Consider the following 17,234-nt stretch of genomic DNA (forward strand, 5'->3'; position numbering starts at 1 on the left):
ACAAGCAAAGTCAACAGGGAAGCCAGATTCACTTAACAACCGTGTGACTAAGTTAACAACGGCAGTTGATTCACTTCACAAACGTGGCAAGAAAAGTCATAAAATGGGGCAAAACCCAGTTAACCAATTTCTCACTTAGCAACATCAATTTTGGGCTCAATTGTGGTCGTTGGTTGAGGACTATCTGTAGAGTTAAATATTGTAGGACAGGGGTGTCAAACTTGCGGCGTCATGTTGCCATCAAAATTTCTGTTGCTGAGTGAGACCTATTTTAAGCGAGTTTTGCCCCATTTTATGACCTTTCTTGCCAGTTGTTAAGTGAGTCACTGAAGTTGTTAAGTTAGTAACATGGTCTTTAAATGAATCAGGCTTTCCCATTGACTTTGCTTGTCAGAAGATCACAAAAGGTAATCACGTGACCCTGGGACACTGTAATCATCATAAATATGAGCCAGTTGCCAAGCATCTGAATTTTGATCACTTAAGCCTGGGGATGCTGCAACAGTCGTGTGAAAAAGGGTCATAAGTCACTTTTTTCAATGCCGTTGTAACTCTGAATGGTCACTAAACGAAGTGCTGTAAGTCAAGGACTACCTGTACCATCCCACAAACCTTATTAACTAAGGGCAGTTAGTTTTCAACATTTCCATAGGTTAGCAACACAGCTAGAATAATATATTTAAACCATATGTGAATTTTAAAAAAATCCCAGTAAATCAATGAATAAATAAAAGCACCTTTTATTTTCTCTTCCTGAGTTATAGCCAAAGATCGTTTTGTCATTTCTTTGAGGTGACAGGCTTTCTGATAAACAGCGCCTAGCACGTTTTGATCCAACTCTATTTTGGGAATAAATACATCGCTGAAGGATATCTGTCGCAGTTTTCTTGCTCTCTGAAATAAAGCATTAAGATCTTGCGATAATTCCAAACAAAAAACAGCTCTACTTCCTTCCACAGTGCTTGACACATTATATAGTGGACTATTTATTAAATGACTAAAACGTACATCCTGCATTTTCTTTTTTTTTTAAAAAAAAGACCCCAAGAGGGGAAAGGTATGCCCTTCTCAATTGTCAGAATGTATTAATTCTAGGAATTGAAGACAACAATATCCAGGGAGGGCAGGTTAAACTAGGACTGTAACCATCTTTATTCTTAGTCTAAAGACACTAAAACAACCACCCCCCCACTCTGTGCAATTTTCTGGGCAACTTTCTAAATTATCAGCAACAGGGAATTCTGGAAGTTCAACACATACATCTATAGCAGAGGTGGGCAACTATGGCCCTTTTATGACTTGTGGACTTCAATTCCCAGAATTCCTGAGCTAACATGGTTGGGTCAGAAATTCTGGGAGTTGAAGTCCACAAGTCATAAAAGGGCCATAGTTGCCCACCCCTGATCTATAGGACAAGCAGCTCAGGAAAGATTTCACTGGAGAAAGGGCCTCCCTAATTGGAGAAATTAGCAAGTCCTTTAATCACTGCTTCTCCCGACTGAAAATTACCTTTAAAAATGTAATGTCATCCATCTCTGCCAAGGTCACTTCAATTTCATCTCGCTCCTTCTGGATTTCATTCTTCTTCTTACCCAGGACTGTATGGACAAATTCACATTTATCCAGGACTTTTTTTTCTTCTGTTTTGATTTTCTTCCAACAATTATTTTCTTCTTCATGAATTAAAGCTACCATTTCTAGGAATTCTGATTTCAGCAAATCCAACTTCCGACAAGTGGTATTCTGAAGGGACAATATCATCAAAATTTAAAAAATGATTTGGAAATGAAGTAATGCCATATTACTTATTAGGAGGCTGGAAAATGGAGAAAAAGTTGGGAGACCTCTGGAGGAAGAAATGGTGGACTGAACATGAAGCTGACAACCACAACTAAGAATGAACAGCTGGTGAACAGCTGCCCAGTGTCACTTGACAGTGAAATGGGTGGCATATAAATATAATAAATAAATAAAAATAAAATAAATCAGCTCTAGGAACCCCTCCAGACAGAGAGAGGGTGGGAGATCGCCCAATATTGCTTCCGTTTCTCCTCTTGAGGAGACCACAAGGCAGCAATCTTCTATAAGTTTTGAGCACAGGGAGATGAGGGAATAGCCATCTTGCTCAAACTATAGTTAGCATCTTAAAAAGGATACCAAGTTCACATACAGGTAATCCTCGAGCTACAAATGTAATAGAGACTGCCAATTACATTCGTAACCCAAGGGTTTATTAATTGGATCATGTTAAATGAACGTGATCCCTCCCTGCCTTACCCAATGCATTTGCTAATCGAATGTGCAGATTGTTAAGTGCACATGAGGTATCTCAGGGTGGGAAAGACCATGGGGAGGCCTAGTGCTTCCAAACAAGCAAGGCTTCCCCTGACCCACTGAAATATCTCATGCTTCCCCCTCCCCTCCAACATCCTGCGCCACCAGGTCTCCACAGGCACAGGGCCTGTGGAGACTCACTTACCTTTTGAAGAACTTGATGACCAAAGCAAGCTGTCTCTTTTATTTTATTTTTTATTTTATTTTATTTGTCAAGAACGTATTAGGTAATAAGTATAAACATGGATTGGATACATAAAATAAATACAAATAGGGGAAACATTAGGACAGGGACGGTAGGCACACTGGTGCTCTTATGGGGTGAGGTCAACAGTAGACAGTCTTAGGTTAAAATTTAGGGGGTTTGGGGATGAAACCACAGAGTAGGTAGTGCATTCCAGGCACTGACCACTCTGTTGCTGAAGTCGTATTTTCTGCGATCGAGTTTGGAGCGGTTCACTTTAAGTTTGTATCTATTGTGTGTTCGTGTCAGGGTGGATAAAAATCAATTATTTTTTTTTAAAAAATCAAAAAAATCGGATTTTTTTTATTTAAATCGGATTTTTTTGATTTTTATTGAATTTATTTTAATAAAAAACTTATGGGGTAAAAATCTATCATAAGATAGTTTTCTATTTAAGATACATAAATAATTTAGTTTATTCAGCATGAAATGGAGTTTAGTTATGTAGTACAAGGCTGTATATTCTGCAACACGGGGACTATCGGTGAGTCAACAGCGGGTCAAAGGAGTAGCAGAGATGACAGTTGCTCTTTAAAAATTATGATTTAAATCAAGTTGATTTAAATCAAGTCTTTTTACTAGTGATTTAAATCGACTCGACTTAAATCAAATCCACCCTGGTTCGTGTATTGTTGTGGCTGAAGTTGAAGTAGTCATTGACAGGTAGGAGATTGTAGCTGATAATTTTATGAGCTATGCTTAGGTCATACCGAAGGTGGCGTAGTTCTAAGTTTTCTAAGCCCAGAATTTCAAGTCTGGTGGCATAAGGTATTTTGTTGCGAGCAGAGGAGTGGAGGACTCTTCTTCTGAAATATTTCTGGACACTTTCAATTGTATTAATGTCTTGCTCTGTAGAACAACCTGGGGGTCAGTAACTGAGGCAAGACCAGGTAAAGTCAAACAGGAACGTTTATTACTAACAGAACAACTAGAGAGAAACAGAGCAAAGAGCTAGGCATTTGACAGCTATTTATACCATAGCTGTCAAACCAACAACCAATAAGGATTTAGTATTCTCCCGCTGGCTGGATGGTGCGTCTTAGCCAATCAGGGCCGCGCGTCGTAAGTGCAAGGACCTCATCGTAAGTGCGAGGACCTCATCATAAGTGCGAGGACCTCGTTGTAAGAGCGAGGACTCAACATGTGTGATATGTAGTGCGGGTTCCAGACAGATGAGCTGTATTCGAGAATTGGCCTAGCAAATGTTTTGTATGCTCTGGTTAGTAGTGTGATATTACCGGAGAATATCCAGCCTCTCTGCCATGGTTTTTTTTCCCCTCTGCTCCTGACGCTCCAAAGGTGGAGCGGTGAGAGGCTGCCTGCACAGGACACCCGATCTGCTTTTGGAGCCCCAGGCAGCCTCGGTGAGTCTGAAGGTGGGCGAGATCATGTCTCCCAAGGCTTCTGTTCTCCATGCCAAAAGGTTTTACAAAGGTCTGGAGGGCTTTGGGGCAGCGATCTCGCGCTGCTTCAGGCCTCCGTCCCTTTGCAAAACTTTTTGGAAGGCAGAAGAGAGGCCTGAAAGCAGTGCAAAATTGCTCCCCCAAAGGCTTCTGTTCTCCGCAGCAAAAGCTTTTGCATGGGGATCGAGCGCTTTGGGACAGTGATCTCATGCCCTTTCAGGCCTCCTGCCCTTTACAAATTCTTTTGTAAAGAATTTTGGAGAAGAGAAGCACGCTCTTTGGGGACATGATTGTTCTGACCTAGGCTTCCTGACAAAGCATAAATCACAATTTTAGTCCCAATAAAACTCTTTTATTGAGACGGCTGTGAGCTATGGTCATTCACAGCTCGTAATGAGTCCCAAACAGTTTGTGAATAGCCCGCAGAAATCTGCCACAGTCTTTTGGGATAAGGCTGATAAGCACCCACCTTTATCTCCCTTGAAACGCTGCCAAAGACCTAATTGCCAATTAGCTTTGCAAGGCGAAACAAAGCATAAAGTCAAAACAGAGCTTCAGAGTTTAAACCGACCAGAACGAACAAAGTTGCTTCCTGCAAAGGATCGTGTCCCTTTGCTCCTCCTTTATGTCTTATGGGAGGGGCCAATCATCTCCAAGCCTTGCTCCCAAGTCGCCCCTTTTGTCTTAACTGTTCTTGCCTTCTGGCAGCTCTGCGCATCTGTGCACTGGGAACAGGTTCCCCTTGTTCCTCTGCTTCGCTAATGTCAGACTCTGGAGGCTCCAGAGTCAGCACATAACTCCCAGATGGCCCTGGCCCCATCTCTCCCTCCGACGCAGAGCCTTCATCCGAGCCTTACCCAGACTCCAGAACTGGCCCATTTTCCTCCCCAGCCTCCTCACTGTCTGGCTCTGCTGCCAGCTCCGCAGGCTGCCGGCGAACCACAACAACGATCTTATGCTCCTTCAGACTCACTGAGGCTGCCTAGCGCTCCAAAATCAGATCGGGTGTGCTGTGCAGGGAGCCTTAGTGAGTCAGCCAGGCTGAGCAGGGTGTTCTCATCCCACTGTTCCTCTGCTCTCACCGCTCTGCTTTTGGAGTGCAAGGAGCAGAAAAAGAAACGATGCTGCTGTACAAACCCCACAGTAGAGAGGCTGGAGAGGAGAGAGCTCGCTTGAGGTGAGAGGAGGAGAGGTCAGCCTGTTTTGGAACTCTGGATCTTCAAAAGGTAAGTTAGCCTTTTGGGTGGGGAGGAGCTGGTGGGCTACCATAGCAGGGCCAGTGCCTATTAGGTCCCTCTGTGTGTGTGGTGGTGGGGGATAGGCAGGGGGAATGTTGCAGTTTCTCTGCAGTCAGTCATAAGAGTGAACTACTATCGTGGTGCTGCAAGATTTATAACTTCGGGACTGTGTTGTAAGGACTTGAGTCGTAACTTTGAACAGTTGCTAAGTGAACTGTCATAATGGGAGGATTACCTGTACTTCCTTTTCTAATCACATTTAGAAATTGCTTGTTAGCTACTTTTCAGCTATTAGAAATTTTGAATTGACGAGTCTGAAAACATGGGCAATTCTGTTTCTAATCCTTAAGTAAAGCAAATTTTAACAACAAGAAAATAAACTTTTACAAAATTGTTAACAAATGTTTCACTTAACAACAGAAATTTTGGGCTCAATTGTGGCTGTAAGCTGAGGACTACTGTAATGTGTAGATGAAATCATAATTCAAAGGAGGCATTTTTTATAGTACAACTCAGTCTTAAAATATTTTGAAAGAAGTGTAACTGCATTTTTTTCCCTATTTGAATCCCAGCTACCTCATATATTAAGGTAGTAATATATGAGTAAAGTAAATGGTGACAACAAAAGGCAATCTTTGAAATGGCAAAGCCCTTTGACACAATTCCCCCTCCCTCTCTCTCTCTCTCTCACACACACACACACACACACAGTGTCACTAAACACAATGCATAACTCCAAGGTGGACCTCTATATAGTGAAACTGGGGCAGCCCTCTTACATTACCACGTCCTACTTGCAAAGAGAAGTGAACTTCCATTTAAAAAATAATTCTTTCCTTACACTGAGTTGCTTTTGCTGCGTTCGTACTTGTTCCATGGACTTTGCAGCCTTGTCATTCAAGTCACGGAGTTCTGTTAATCTCTTCCTCAGCTGTAACTGTAAGAGAACAAAAAAAAAATATTCTTTAGATTAAAAACAACATTCGGAACCAGCTACTACATAGCAGCATGCCAGCTACTACGGTAAGAAAACAAAACCACTTATAGGAGATAATAGTTTTACTTCAGGATTCTGATTAAAAGGACACATCTGCAGTTACATCTTCAAAAAATTATTTTTTTTAAAAAAATTGGGTTTTTAATGTTGTGCAGATTGGAAAAAAATGGACCAAAGATGGAGCTGACAACTATGTAGATAAGTATAGCTTCAATCTGGGGCTTCCGGTTTGGCTTCCGTCGTCGCTAGACGGTCTTTTGGGACCGCCAGCCCCGTCGCCCGTAAAGAGCCGCCTATGGCGGCTGGCTTTAGAGGCTTGAGAAGAAAGCTGAAAGCGAAAGTCCTTCCATCTGAATGGCTTAATATGGTACAAAGTATCTCAAGTAATAGCGCTGGCTAGAAGAGAAGGGGAAAAATTTCTGCTTCATGCTTCTCCTTTCTTAGAGATTTGATACTGATATTGTGTGGAGAGAAGACTTTTTCTTTAAAAAGAGTCTGTTTGCGTGGCAGGATGGTGCTAAAGCTGACAAAGCCAGACAACAAAGCTGTGGGGGGGGGTTTTCCCCCATTTATAAATCACAAGAACAATTTTTGAACTTACAGATGCAGAAGAATGGTTTTAAAGACTTAAAGGAATTTGTTGTGGAGGCGTTGGCAAGACATGATGAAATTATGAACCAGAATTTTGAAAAAATTAGACAGGAAATAAAGAGTTGGTTCAACAAAAGTATGATAACCTGAAGCAATATATTGTAACAGCTTTGAAAGGCTTTTCAGAAGTAATTGTACAAATGGATAAAAAATTGGAAGAAATCAATTTAGAAATAGAGTCTAAAATGAAGGAAGCTGATTATAAGATTTATAATTTGGATAATAAAATGCAAAGAATGATTCAAGAAAATAGCTTAGAAGTAGAGTCAAAAGTGAAGGAAGCTGATCACAAGACTTACAATGTAGATAATATAACGCAAAGGATTGAAAATGAAGTTACAATGATGCAATTCAGATCCATGGAATTTGCGATTAGACTGAGGGGAATAAAGGAAAATAGAAGAGAGGATTTGAGAAAGATGTCTGCTGAAGCTCTGGCTGTGATTTTAAAGGTCAGCTCTGAAGAAGTATTCTGTAAAATTGATAAGGTCTACAGAGTAAATTCTTGGGTGGCAAAGCAAAGGCAATTGCCTAGAGATGTGGTGATTTATTTTACTGATAAAGGAATAAGAAATGATGATTGTGCAAAAGTCTTTTAACTCCACTCTAGAAGTGAATGGAATAAAGATCCGGATATATAAAGAGCTGCCGTCTAAGATGTTGAAAGACAGAAAAGACTTTGGATTTTTGGTGACTGAGCTAAAGAAACAAAACATCCCATTTAGGTGGGATGCTCCAGTTGGTATAATATTGAGATATCAAGGAGAAAGATATCAATTAAACACTGTTGAAAAAGCGGAAGAATTTTACTACAAGGTTTTTAAAATGGGCCCAACATCTCCACGTATGTCATCAGTGTCAGGAATACAGGAGGGTGACAAAGAAAAGCAAAATAAACAAGAGATTGCAGCTCAGGGTAAGCAGATGGAGATGGTAATGGAAAAACAACAAGTTACAGAGGGCTTTTTGGATGAGCCGCTTTTGGATTCACTCTCAGAGGCTATAGTTGGATCACCTATAAATATAAGAGAGGCGGCTTTGGATCTCGATTTGATGTCTTACCAAGTTAAAGACCAGCATGTAATTCAATCAGTTAACATACAAGTCTTAAAAATGCAACCATGGTGGGGATCTAAGCCACAACAAGTTAAGAAAAGAAGAAGCAGGTTCTACAAAACTTAAAAATTTTAAACTAAAAAAACTTTTTTACCCAACAGACTAATGCCAGTTATTTAGAGACGATTTAATATAATAAGCGGGACTTATAGAAGGCAGATACATGAAAACATAACGGAGGCAAATTACAGACGTATACTATTTTGAGAAGAATAACAGATCTCTGCAGTGCTGGTGTCTTTGGGATGTGGAAGATGGCCTGTGATTGAGTGGACTGGAACTTTCTATTATGGACTCTATGAAAGAGGGACTACGCATATGTTGAGCTACAAGGCAAGAGAACTATGGAATAGGGGCATGCAGATGATCTGGTTGTTACCCTAACGTGGTTGTTGGAATTAATAATCTAGACAAAAGACATTACAGAAGATACCATATGGAATATAAATATAAAGTCACTCGGGAGGTTTTTTTATATACAGAAATACTTATCAATGATGCGGGCAGATGGTAATTGAAGATACTAAATACACTGTTGGAAGTAGGATTTGATGTTACCCGAACATGGTCGATGGAATTAACAATCTAGTTGAAAGACATTACAGAAGATACTATATGGAATATAAATTTAAAGTCATTTGAGGATTTTATTTATATATGGGAATATCTTTTAGTGATACGGGCAGAAGAATAAAGATATTAAATATATTATGTATGGTAGACCTGCAGGAAAGTGGGTGAAACAAAATTGATATGGTACAAGGAGATAGGTTAGGTTATTGATTGCTTAGTTTAGGAAAACGGATGTTATGTTTAGATATTAATATACTTAAAAAATTTGAATTAAGAGATATACGTATGGGGGTGGAGGAAATGGGTAGCTTATGAGTAGAATAAATGCCAAATTAGGATCTATTATATAGTTTTATAGCCAAATGCTGTTTTGAAATGTATAGTATACGGGGGATATAATAATAATGTTAGAAAGAAATGTTTAGCACATAAGGGGTGGTGTAAAAGGGTGGTAAAGTATTATATAATGTGATATCAATTTGGATTTCATCTTGGAGAAGCCATGGGGGGAGGGGAGGGGGAGGGGGGGTTAGGGAGGGGGGTAAAGAAAGGGGGGAAAATCTGTATTTGAAAAACTTTTTCAATAAAAAAAAAAAAAGTATAGCTTCAATCTGGCCAAAGCCGATACACACAAAAAAAAATCAGAATGAAATAAAATAACGACTCAACACCAACTGTGTAAACATTACTGTAAAAGTATTTTTTTTAAATGTAAAAGAAGCTGTTATCAATTCAGCTTCAGATGTTTAGGGATGTTAGCTACTGAAACCCATTACTTAGCAACACATGACAGAAGCTACCTTATTTGAAGGATGGTAGTTGACATAAAATTCAGGGACTTGGAGCATGTAGGAACAAGGGAAAGATCCTTTGGCTATTGAGGGAGAGTTGAGTAACGCAGAGTAACAGATGTCATATATAGCATATGTGGGAACATATATGGCAGTGGTTTTTAAAGTTTAACCCAATTACCTCTTTTTGTAATCTTGGATGTCAACCCTCCCTCCCCCCAAATCCAAACCCCCATTATTTTATACAAGCATCAATGTTATATTATGGTTGCCAGGAGGATCAGCCAGGTGTTTGGACTGGAGTTGGCATTTTTACTCACCTACCGAGTCCTTCCCAAGGACCTGGGTTAGGCAGGTTGTTTGATGGTGTTAAAGGTATCGTTACTATTTATTTCAGCAACAATAGCCCCATACTGGATCCTTGACTCATCAATAAGCAATCACAAATTGCTCCGTTACCTTGGTAATTGCCCAAATTGCCCTTGGTGTGCCCAAATTACCTTCTTGGAGATCATTACCCCCAGTTTAAGAACCAGCGCTGTGGAAGCAAATTCTAATATAGACCTGCTGAAGGTAGATAGATTTACAGGCCGGTCAAACTGATGGCCCACGAGCTGGATACGTCACTGGCAGGCCACTCCCATCCCAGGTCTGCAAAGGCAAAAAAGTCACGATACGTCACAATCCGCCCTGTGATGCAATTGAGTTGGAAACCCGTGGAATAGAATAGTAGAATAGGCTGAACCCGATTGGACGGAAGAAATAAGTAACAGGATGCGATTGGCCAATTGCTACTATCTGGCACGTTCCACTTGTTTGCCAATTGGTCCTGGGATCAGGCTAATCTCATTTTGGTATCCTACATCTAAAAGCCATTCCCTAATCCTTTTTGTAACCTGAGGACATTCCAAGGGATGTAAAACTAGCTACCACACATGATAAATGTTTACCTGTAACTGCCTGAGGCCATAAAAACTAATATTAGATGAAAGGAATCTGAGGAAAGGCATTAAATATTAGCTACAGGGTTTGTGCCTCAATCTCCAGCTGTCCAACCTAAAGACAGAGAGGATTGTACTGGATGTACAGAGGTAGGTACCTGAATCAACCTCCTTATAAATTTACTTTACACTATTTTCAATGGCTTGTATTTGCCCAGGTGTGAATCTTAGGGCAAATGAACTAGTGATCTGGCTGCAACTAATTTCAAGACTGCAGAAATGCATTATCCGCCTTTAAAACTTATGAAAGCATTTCTTTGGGCCTGTGAAATTATAAAAGCCAATAATATTTTTTTTTAATCCCATATCCTGGAATACTACACTTGGACATCATCTCCTATGCATTTATTATACATCCCAAGTTTGTAGTGCTTTTTCTTCTGTTTTGTGTGGCAAAGATCATTATTTTGATTTTCTGAAAACTGATTACTAGGTGGGTGTTGGGCGAATCATCAAAATGCAGCAAAAATTTAACATTCAGAGTGGATCTTTTGGAAGAATGGAAATTTGGGTCAGTGAGCTTTTTTACAAGCTAGTTCAACTAAGGCTTGACTAGTAAAGGTGCTTGTATGCACCTTTATGTCTGACACTCTTTGACAGAGTGCGTACAGGTGACTATTTTGAGACAACCCAGGAGCAAAATATAGTAAACAGAGGTTTGTCTTTCAAACAGTGGTTTATCTACAAAGAATGTATACATACACGTACTAGGCAAAGTCAGGCAATCAATATCAACTATACAGGGCCTCTCTTATAAAACAGCTTCTTAAAGTGATAACCCTGCTGACTCATTCTCATTGCATCATCATTTCAGTATTACAGCCTTACAGCAGCTATTCAGCTATTAAATCATTACCTTAACACTCTTGTGTACAGAGATTTGCCTGAAACTGAACTTTGTGAATTATATCTTATTCCAAGTCAAGAATTCAAAAGTTTTTCACCAGAGTTTTTCCCAACAGAGGGTTTTCAAAATGGAGTTCGATGCCTATTTTAAATCAACAAAAGCAGCCTATGGGTAAGATTCTAGGCTTATTACTATACATTGTATCTCTGTCAAAGGACTAACATGATTTGGTACAGGGCCCCAATCTAAGGCCTATTCCAGACACAAAATAGTTATTTTCCCCATCCATTCTTAAAGCTTCCATTCTAAGGCCAGAGCATAAAGCTTGCTAAACTATGCTCAGTAGACTTATTAATTCATTTATTTCAATGTATTAGCTCTGCTGGACTCCAAACTAATTAGACAATAGTACTATAGAATCAAGTCTTTCCCGTTTAAAAATGGGAACAATTACATCTATGGCTCAACCTAGCAATATGTTTCAATTTTGTAGATAAAAGTGGAAGCTGAAACAGGACCAGGGTGGATAAAAATCAATGATTTTTTTAAAAAAATCAAAAAAATCAGATTTTTTTAATTTAAATTGGATTTTTTTTTCTTTTTATCAAATTCATTTTAATAAAATGCTTTTGGAGTAAAAAATCTATCTAAAGATAGTTTCTATTTAAGATACATTAATAATTTAGTTTATTCAGCATGAAATGGAGCTTAGTTATGTAGCATGAGGCTGTATATTCTGCAATACTGGGACTCTCGGTGAGTCAACGGCAGGTCACAGGAGCCGTTGAGGGACAAAGTTGGCAGTTGCTCTTTAAAAATTATGATTTAAATCGAGTTGATTTAAATCAAATCCACCCTGAACAGGACCCCACTAGTCAATGCTGAACTTCAAGATTTCTGGCAGACTGTGACCACTGTCAAAAGCCCTAATCTTACATCAAAAGTGACAAATTTACTCACTTTGCCACGCAAAGATCTGGTTTGATAGGTGGGGTGAACTGTCATTTATGTACCTGATATTTCAGGCAGTCCTCAACTTATTATTTGTTTGGTGACTGTTTGAAGTTACCACGGCACTGAAAAAAGTGACTTATGAGTTACGCAATCAGATTGCAGGCACATGTCAACCAGCATGTTATTTATAATGGTTGAAGCTTCCTAGGGTCACCTGATTGCCATTTGTGACCTTCCACGCTGGCTTCCGACATGCCACGTCAATGCAGGAAGTCAGATTCACTTAACTGCACTGAAGGTCGTAAAATCAGGCACAACTCATTAACAAACCCCTTGCTTAGCCATAGAAATGTTGCCCCAGTCAAGGATTACCTGTATATGCTAGAATAAAGATGATCTTTTGGTTTTATCTTCTAGAGACAAGATTCCCCCATCTTATATAGGCCCCTGTCTTTTTATTGTCAACTGAGATTTATACCCTCTTAAACTCTAATTATCCTAGATATGAATGTTTGCAGAGCATCTTTGTGGTACTGCTTATACTAATTGACTAAATCTTCCTTGGCAGCCATCTTTGAACTGAATTATTTCAGTAGTAAGATGTTCCTGGATACTTTGGACAAGATGAGTAATCATCAGATAAATGATTACTCATTTGTTGCTATTTTGGAACAATGTCCTCACACTTCAAGCAGACTTGGCATAGAATAGAATAGAATAGAATAGAATAGAATAGAATAGAATAGAATAGAATAGAATAGAATAGAATAGAATAGAACAGAACAGAACAGAACAGAACAGAATTCTTTTTGGCCAAGTGTAATTGGACACACAAGGAATTTGTCTTCGGTGTATATGCTCTCAGTGTACAGGAGGAGAATAAAATACATTCATTGAGAATAAAAAGATACACATAGTGATAATCAAGGTTACTAATAAGCTATCAAATCATACTAGGAAACAAATTAAAAACAATATAATTGAAAGTTACAAGCAAGATGGTTAATAGTAATAAGTGGGAAGAGATAGATGCTAGAAAGGAAGAGAAGAATGATAGTAATACAGTCTTCGTAAATTATTTGACATTGTTGTAGGAATTAGTTGTTAAGTAGAGTGATGGCATTCAGGAAAAAACTGTCCTTGTGTCTAGTTGTTTTGGTGTGCAGTGCCCTACACCGTCTTTTTGAAGGTAGAAGTTGAAACAATTTATGTCCAGGATGTGAGGGGTCTGTAGATATTTTCACAGCCCTCTTTTTGACTTAATACATAAGTCCCTTGGCTCAGCCCCTGTGGCTGGAAAATATATATCCACAGGTCTCACCGGTGAAAAGAGATCCATGGATATACAGAGAACTCTGTTATACTCTAACCTGCAGGCCGATTGTGAAAGAACTGAAACAGACTTCAAAGGTCAACTGGACAATTCTCCACTGATAAAGAAATCCACTGCTATCAGTGGGGCTTGCCTTTGAATTCCTGCCCATTATAAATAAACTGATCAGATTGCAAAGGAAAGCTTACATGCTGAGCATTCTAAAGCATAGTTCTCAACATAAAACAAGACCTATGAAGGCATGATAGCAGTGTTCCAATATTTGAGGAGCTACCACAGAGGGAGGGGGGGGGCAAACCTATTTTCCAAAGCACCAGAAGGCAGGACAAGAAGCAATGGATGGAAACTAACCAAGGAGAGAAGCAACCTACAACTAAGGAGAAACTTCCTGACAGTGAGGACAATTAACCAGTGGAACAGCTGGCCTTCAGAAGCTGTGGGTTCTTCATCCCCAGAGGCTTTTAAAGAGACTGGACAGCCCTTTGTCTGAAATGGTATAGGGTCTCCTGCATGAGCAGGGGGTTGGACTAGAAGACCTCCAAGGTCCCTTCCACCTCCAAGGTCCTTTCCAATTCTGTTATTCTGTTATCTTTATAAATTCAAGAAACACTTAGCAATAGAAGCTGTGGCAAAAGCATTTGCTCTCAATTTATACAAAACACAGCACAAAATTGCTTCTCAGCCTGACATACACACAACATAGTCACTTTCTTCCCCTGTACATATTGATCTATATTTCATAACTGGCTGAAAGGGTCAAAGGCTAAGGTTTTCTATAGAGAGATGGAGTTTTTGTCACATTCATCTTTTCTATAAGATTCCTACAGCTGAGCAAGAAAACACAAACCTCCCCTACACCCCAGGTTTTCTTTTCCAAACTTAAAAAGGGGTTTTACATTAACTCTGAAACATTCTGTTGATTTAAAGTCACTGAGAATTTTTGTGAACACCTTGGGACATAAAGCCAATAAACAAATAAATATGCAAAAAAGGGCTAAACAAATCTCACAAAAAAATACAAAGCATTAACAACTTCCATGAAATCTACACATCTAAGATTTGCATTGGAAAAAAGGTAATGATCAGAATAGAAAGAGTTGCTACAAGACTAAAATAGCTATGATTAAAAAAAATTAAAAGTCAGAAAAGTTTCCTAAAATACACAGATTCTGTTCTCCATTGCAAACTAAGCTTATCTGTTATTATCCTGTTGACATTTGCCAGCTGTGGAGAAAGGTTTTTTCTGCCTCAAGCAGCCAGTTTCAGCAAGCCTTCTTACCCTGTCTCTTGGGTGTACATCCTTGCTACCAATGGCTACCAGGTACATGGTTAAATGCAAGATAGCTCTCCATATACCTCTGCCACATCTATACACAGAACACATATCCTAACCACAGTTTTACTGAACAGTATTGGTTGAGTGGACACATAACACACAAGGCCAAATAAACCATCTTTGCTTTGGATAACTTGCAAGAGCCAGTCTGGTGTAGTAGTTAAGGCATCAGGCTAAAAACCAGGAGGTGGTGAGTTCTAGAATCCTCCTAGGCAAATAGCCAGTTACTTGCTCTCAGCCCTAGGAAGGAGGAAAGGGCAAACCACTTCTTAAAAAACCCTTCCCAAGTTGTCCAGGTGACTTCCAGGAATCAAAACTATTTCTCACAAATGAAGGAAAATTTACACGTCCCAGGATAATGCTGCAGGATCCGATCCAAGGTGATCTCCAAGACCAGAGGTTCAGTCTTCCAAGCTTTCTGACTTGCGTTGGAGCCCATCCTCGGGGAACACTTTCTGGTAGAGAGACATTCCCTGAGGATGGGCTCTAGCACGAGTCCGAAAGCTCAGAAGATTAAACCTCTAGTCCCAGTGACCAACCCAAATTGGATCCTGGAAAACTATTTCTTTAGATCAGGGATGGGCAATTAATTCTCCCAAGGGGCCACATGTGAAACTGGGACTGTTGTTGAACCAATAGGGGTGGCGCCTTCTTGCGCCAGACAGGGACAGCCAAAGGGCCAAATGTGGCCCATGGGCCACAAATTGCCCAGGTCTGCTTTAGCTTTATACCCCACTTTTTCTTCAAGACACACGCAGCACTCACTCCCTTCTCCATTTTTCTCTCCCAGCAACCACCCTGTGGGGTAGGTGTTACTGAGAACAAATCAGTAGCTCAAAGTCACACTAGAAGCTTTCAGGGCTGAGATCGATGTTCCAAAGGTGTTTTTTCCAAAGGTAACTGAACTGAACAGTTACCTTTTGAAAAAGCACCTTTGGGACAACCATGACCTGGGTAACTAGAATCTCCGCAGACATTTGGCTGAAATCAAGGTGCCCCTGTGTCTCCCACGCCTAGCACACCAATGTAGCCACCATCCACTCCTTCCTCACCTCCTTTGCTTCCTTGGCCTCTTTTAGTGGGGTAGTGGAGCAGGTCTTGTGAGAAACCAGGCAAAAACAGCAGATGGGGACTCCATGCTCCTGGCAGAAGAGCTCGAGGAGCTTGCTGTGGGCCTGACACTTCTTCTGCTGAAGTTCCTTCACGACTGGAACCACCTGGTGGCTCTTAAACGCCGGGCTCTCCAGGTGGGGCCCCAGGTGCTCCTGGCAGAAGGAGGCCATGCAGGTGAGGCAGGTCTTGGCCGCGTCGACCACCAGGCAGCTGTCGCAGGCCACTGGCGAGGGAGACCTCGGCTTGGCCGGGCTGCTCTTCGCCTTCTCCTCGCCCGTCTCTTTGTAGAGGCCATCTTGGCTGATCTGGAATTGCTCCACCACCTTGCAGAGCACCGTGTTTTTCTTCAGCTCAGGACGGGTTTCGAAAGAGGCTCTGCACTGGGGGCAGCTGAAGGTGTCCTCGACTTCCATCCAGGTCATCTCCAGGCAAGGCAGGCAAAAATTGTGGCCACAGGGCGTAGTGACCGGCGTCTGAAAAACGCACAGGCAGATGGAGCAAGTCAGCTCCTCTTCCAGCCCGAACATAGACAACGGGTCGATGAAGGTAGCCATGACTGCGGCGCCGGAGCGAAGTCACCGCTTTATATGTACATAAGCGGGGAAGGAAAGGAAAGGAAAGGAAAGGAAAGCGAAACTTTCTGCACTGGCGCTGAGTGCGTTTCCTAGAAATCACGTGGGCCGGCGGGCGTGGGCGTTTGTGCGCAAGGCAAAGAGCCGCCTGATAAGCCTTTATGGAGAGGAGAGGAGAGGAGGTTCTCCCAATTGACCGACACCATCAAGGGCGGCTGGATGTGTTTGCTTGCTGGTTCTGCTTCCCGATCCTCGCCCTTCCTTACTGACCCCGTCCCCTCCGCTTACTGCACGCCTAGAAGCAAGCCGTACTGCACAGTACCGCTGACTTTGCTACTCCCCCCCCCCCCCACTTCCCGGGGAAAGAGCCTCGTCCTTTTTAAAAAATTAGGCAAGCCGTATAGAGCGAGTCGGGTAGCTTCCGATGGCGTTGGCTCGAAATGGGTGGCGCCCCCGCCCCCCCCCGAAGTGCATAGAAAGGGCACCCGGCCTTCGATGGGGGATGTTTTATCAGAAGAAAACCTTGTTGAATGCAATGGGGCTGGGATGGCGGAAACAGCCCCGATAAAAGTACCAAATGCCTCTTTGTGGCGTGAGCGGAAAGACGCATTAACCGCCTCGATCTTTTTTATAAAAGGCAAATCCGGGAGATTAAACTCACTCGCGTCGATACCAGGAAACAAGGACTATTTTTTTTTCCTATGGGTTGAGGACGTTACATATTTTCTGGG

General features: G+C 41.1%; 1 protein-coding gene across 2 annotated transcripts in view; it reads right to left on the bottom strand.

Annotated features, from left to right (window-relative positions):
* Positions 1 to 16,826, bottom strand: part of LOC117662832 (E3 ubiquitin/ISG15 ligase TRIM25) — a 29,591-nt gene extending 12,765 nt beyond the window's left edge. Inside the window, exons 1-4 of one of the 2 annotated variants that reach the window (XM_034412495.3) lie at positions 15,871 to 16,826; positions 6,061 to 6,156; positions 1,510 to 1,743; positions 738 to 894 (exon numbers count right to left, since the gene is read on the bottom strand). In XM_034412495.3, coding sequence (XP_034268386.2) covers positions 738 to 894; positions 1,510 to 1,743; positions 6,061 to 6,156; positions 15,871 to 16,485 — 1,102 coding nt within the window. In that variant the 5' untranslated portion in view covers positions 16,486 to 16,826. The remainder of the gene's footprint in view (positions 1 to 737; positions 895 to 1,509; positions 1,744 to 6,060; positions 6,157 to 15,870) is intronic. The other variant, XM_087886948.1, reaches the window with a different exon arrangement.
* Positions 16,827 to 17,234: the final 408 nt, after the last annotated feature.

This window comes from Pantherophis guttatus, chromosome 2 (assembly GCF_059756535.1).
Source record: "Pantherophis guttatus breed Tessera chromosome 2, ASM5975653v1, whole genome shotgun sequence".
Taxonomy (NCBI): domain Eukaryota; kingdom Metazoa; phylum Chordata; class Lepidosauria; order Squamata; family Colubridae; genus Pantherophis; species Pantherophis guttatus.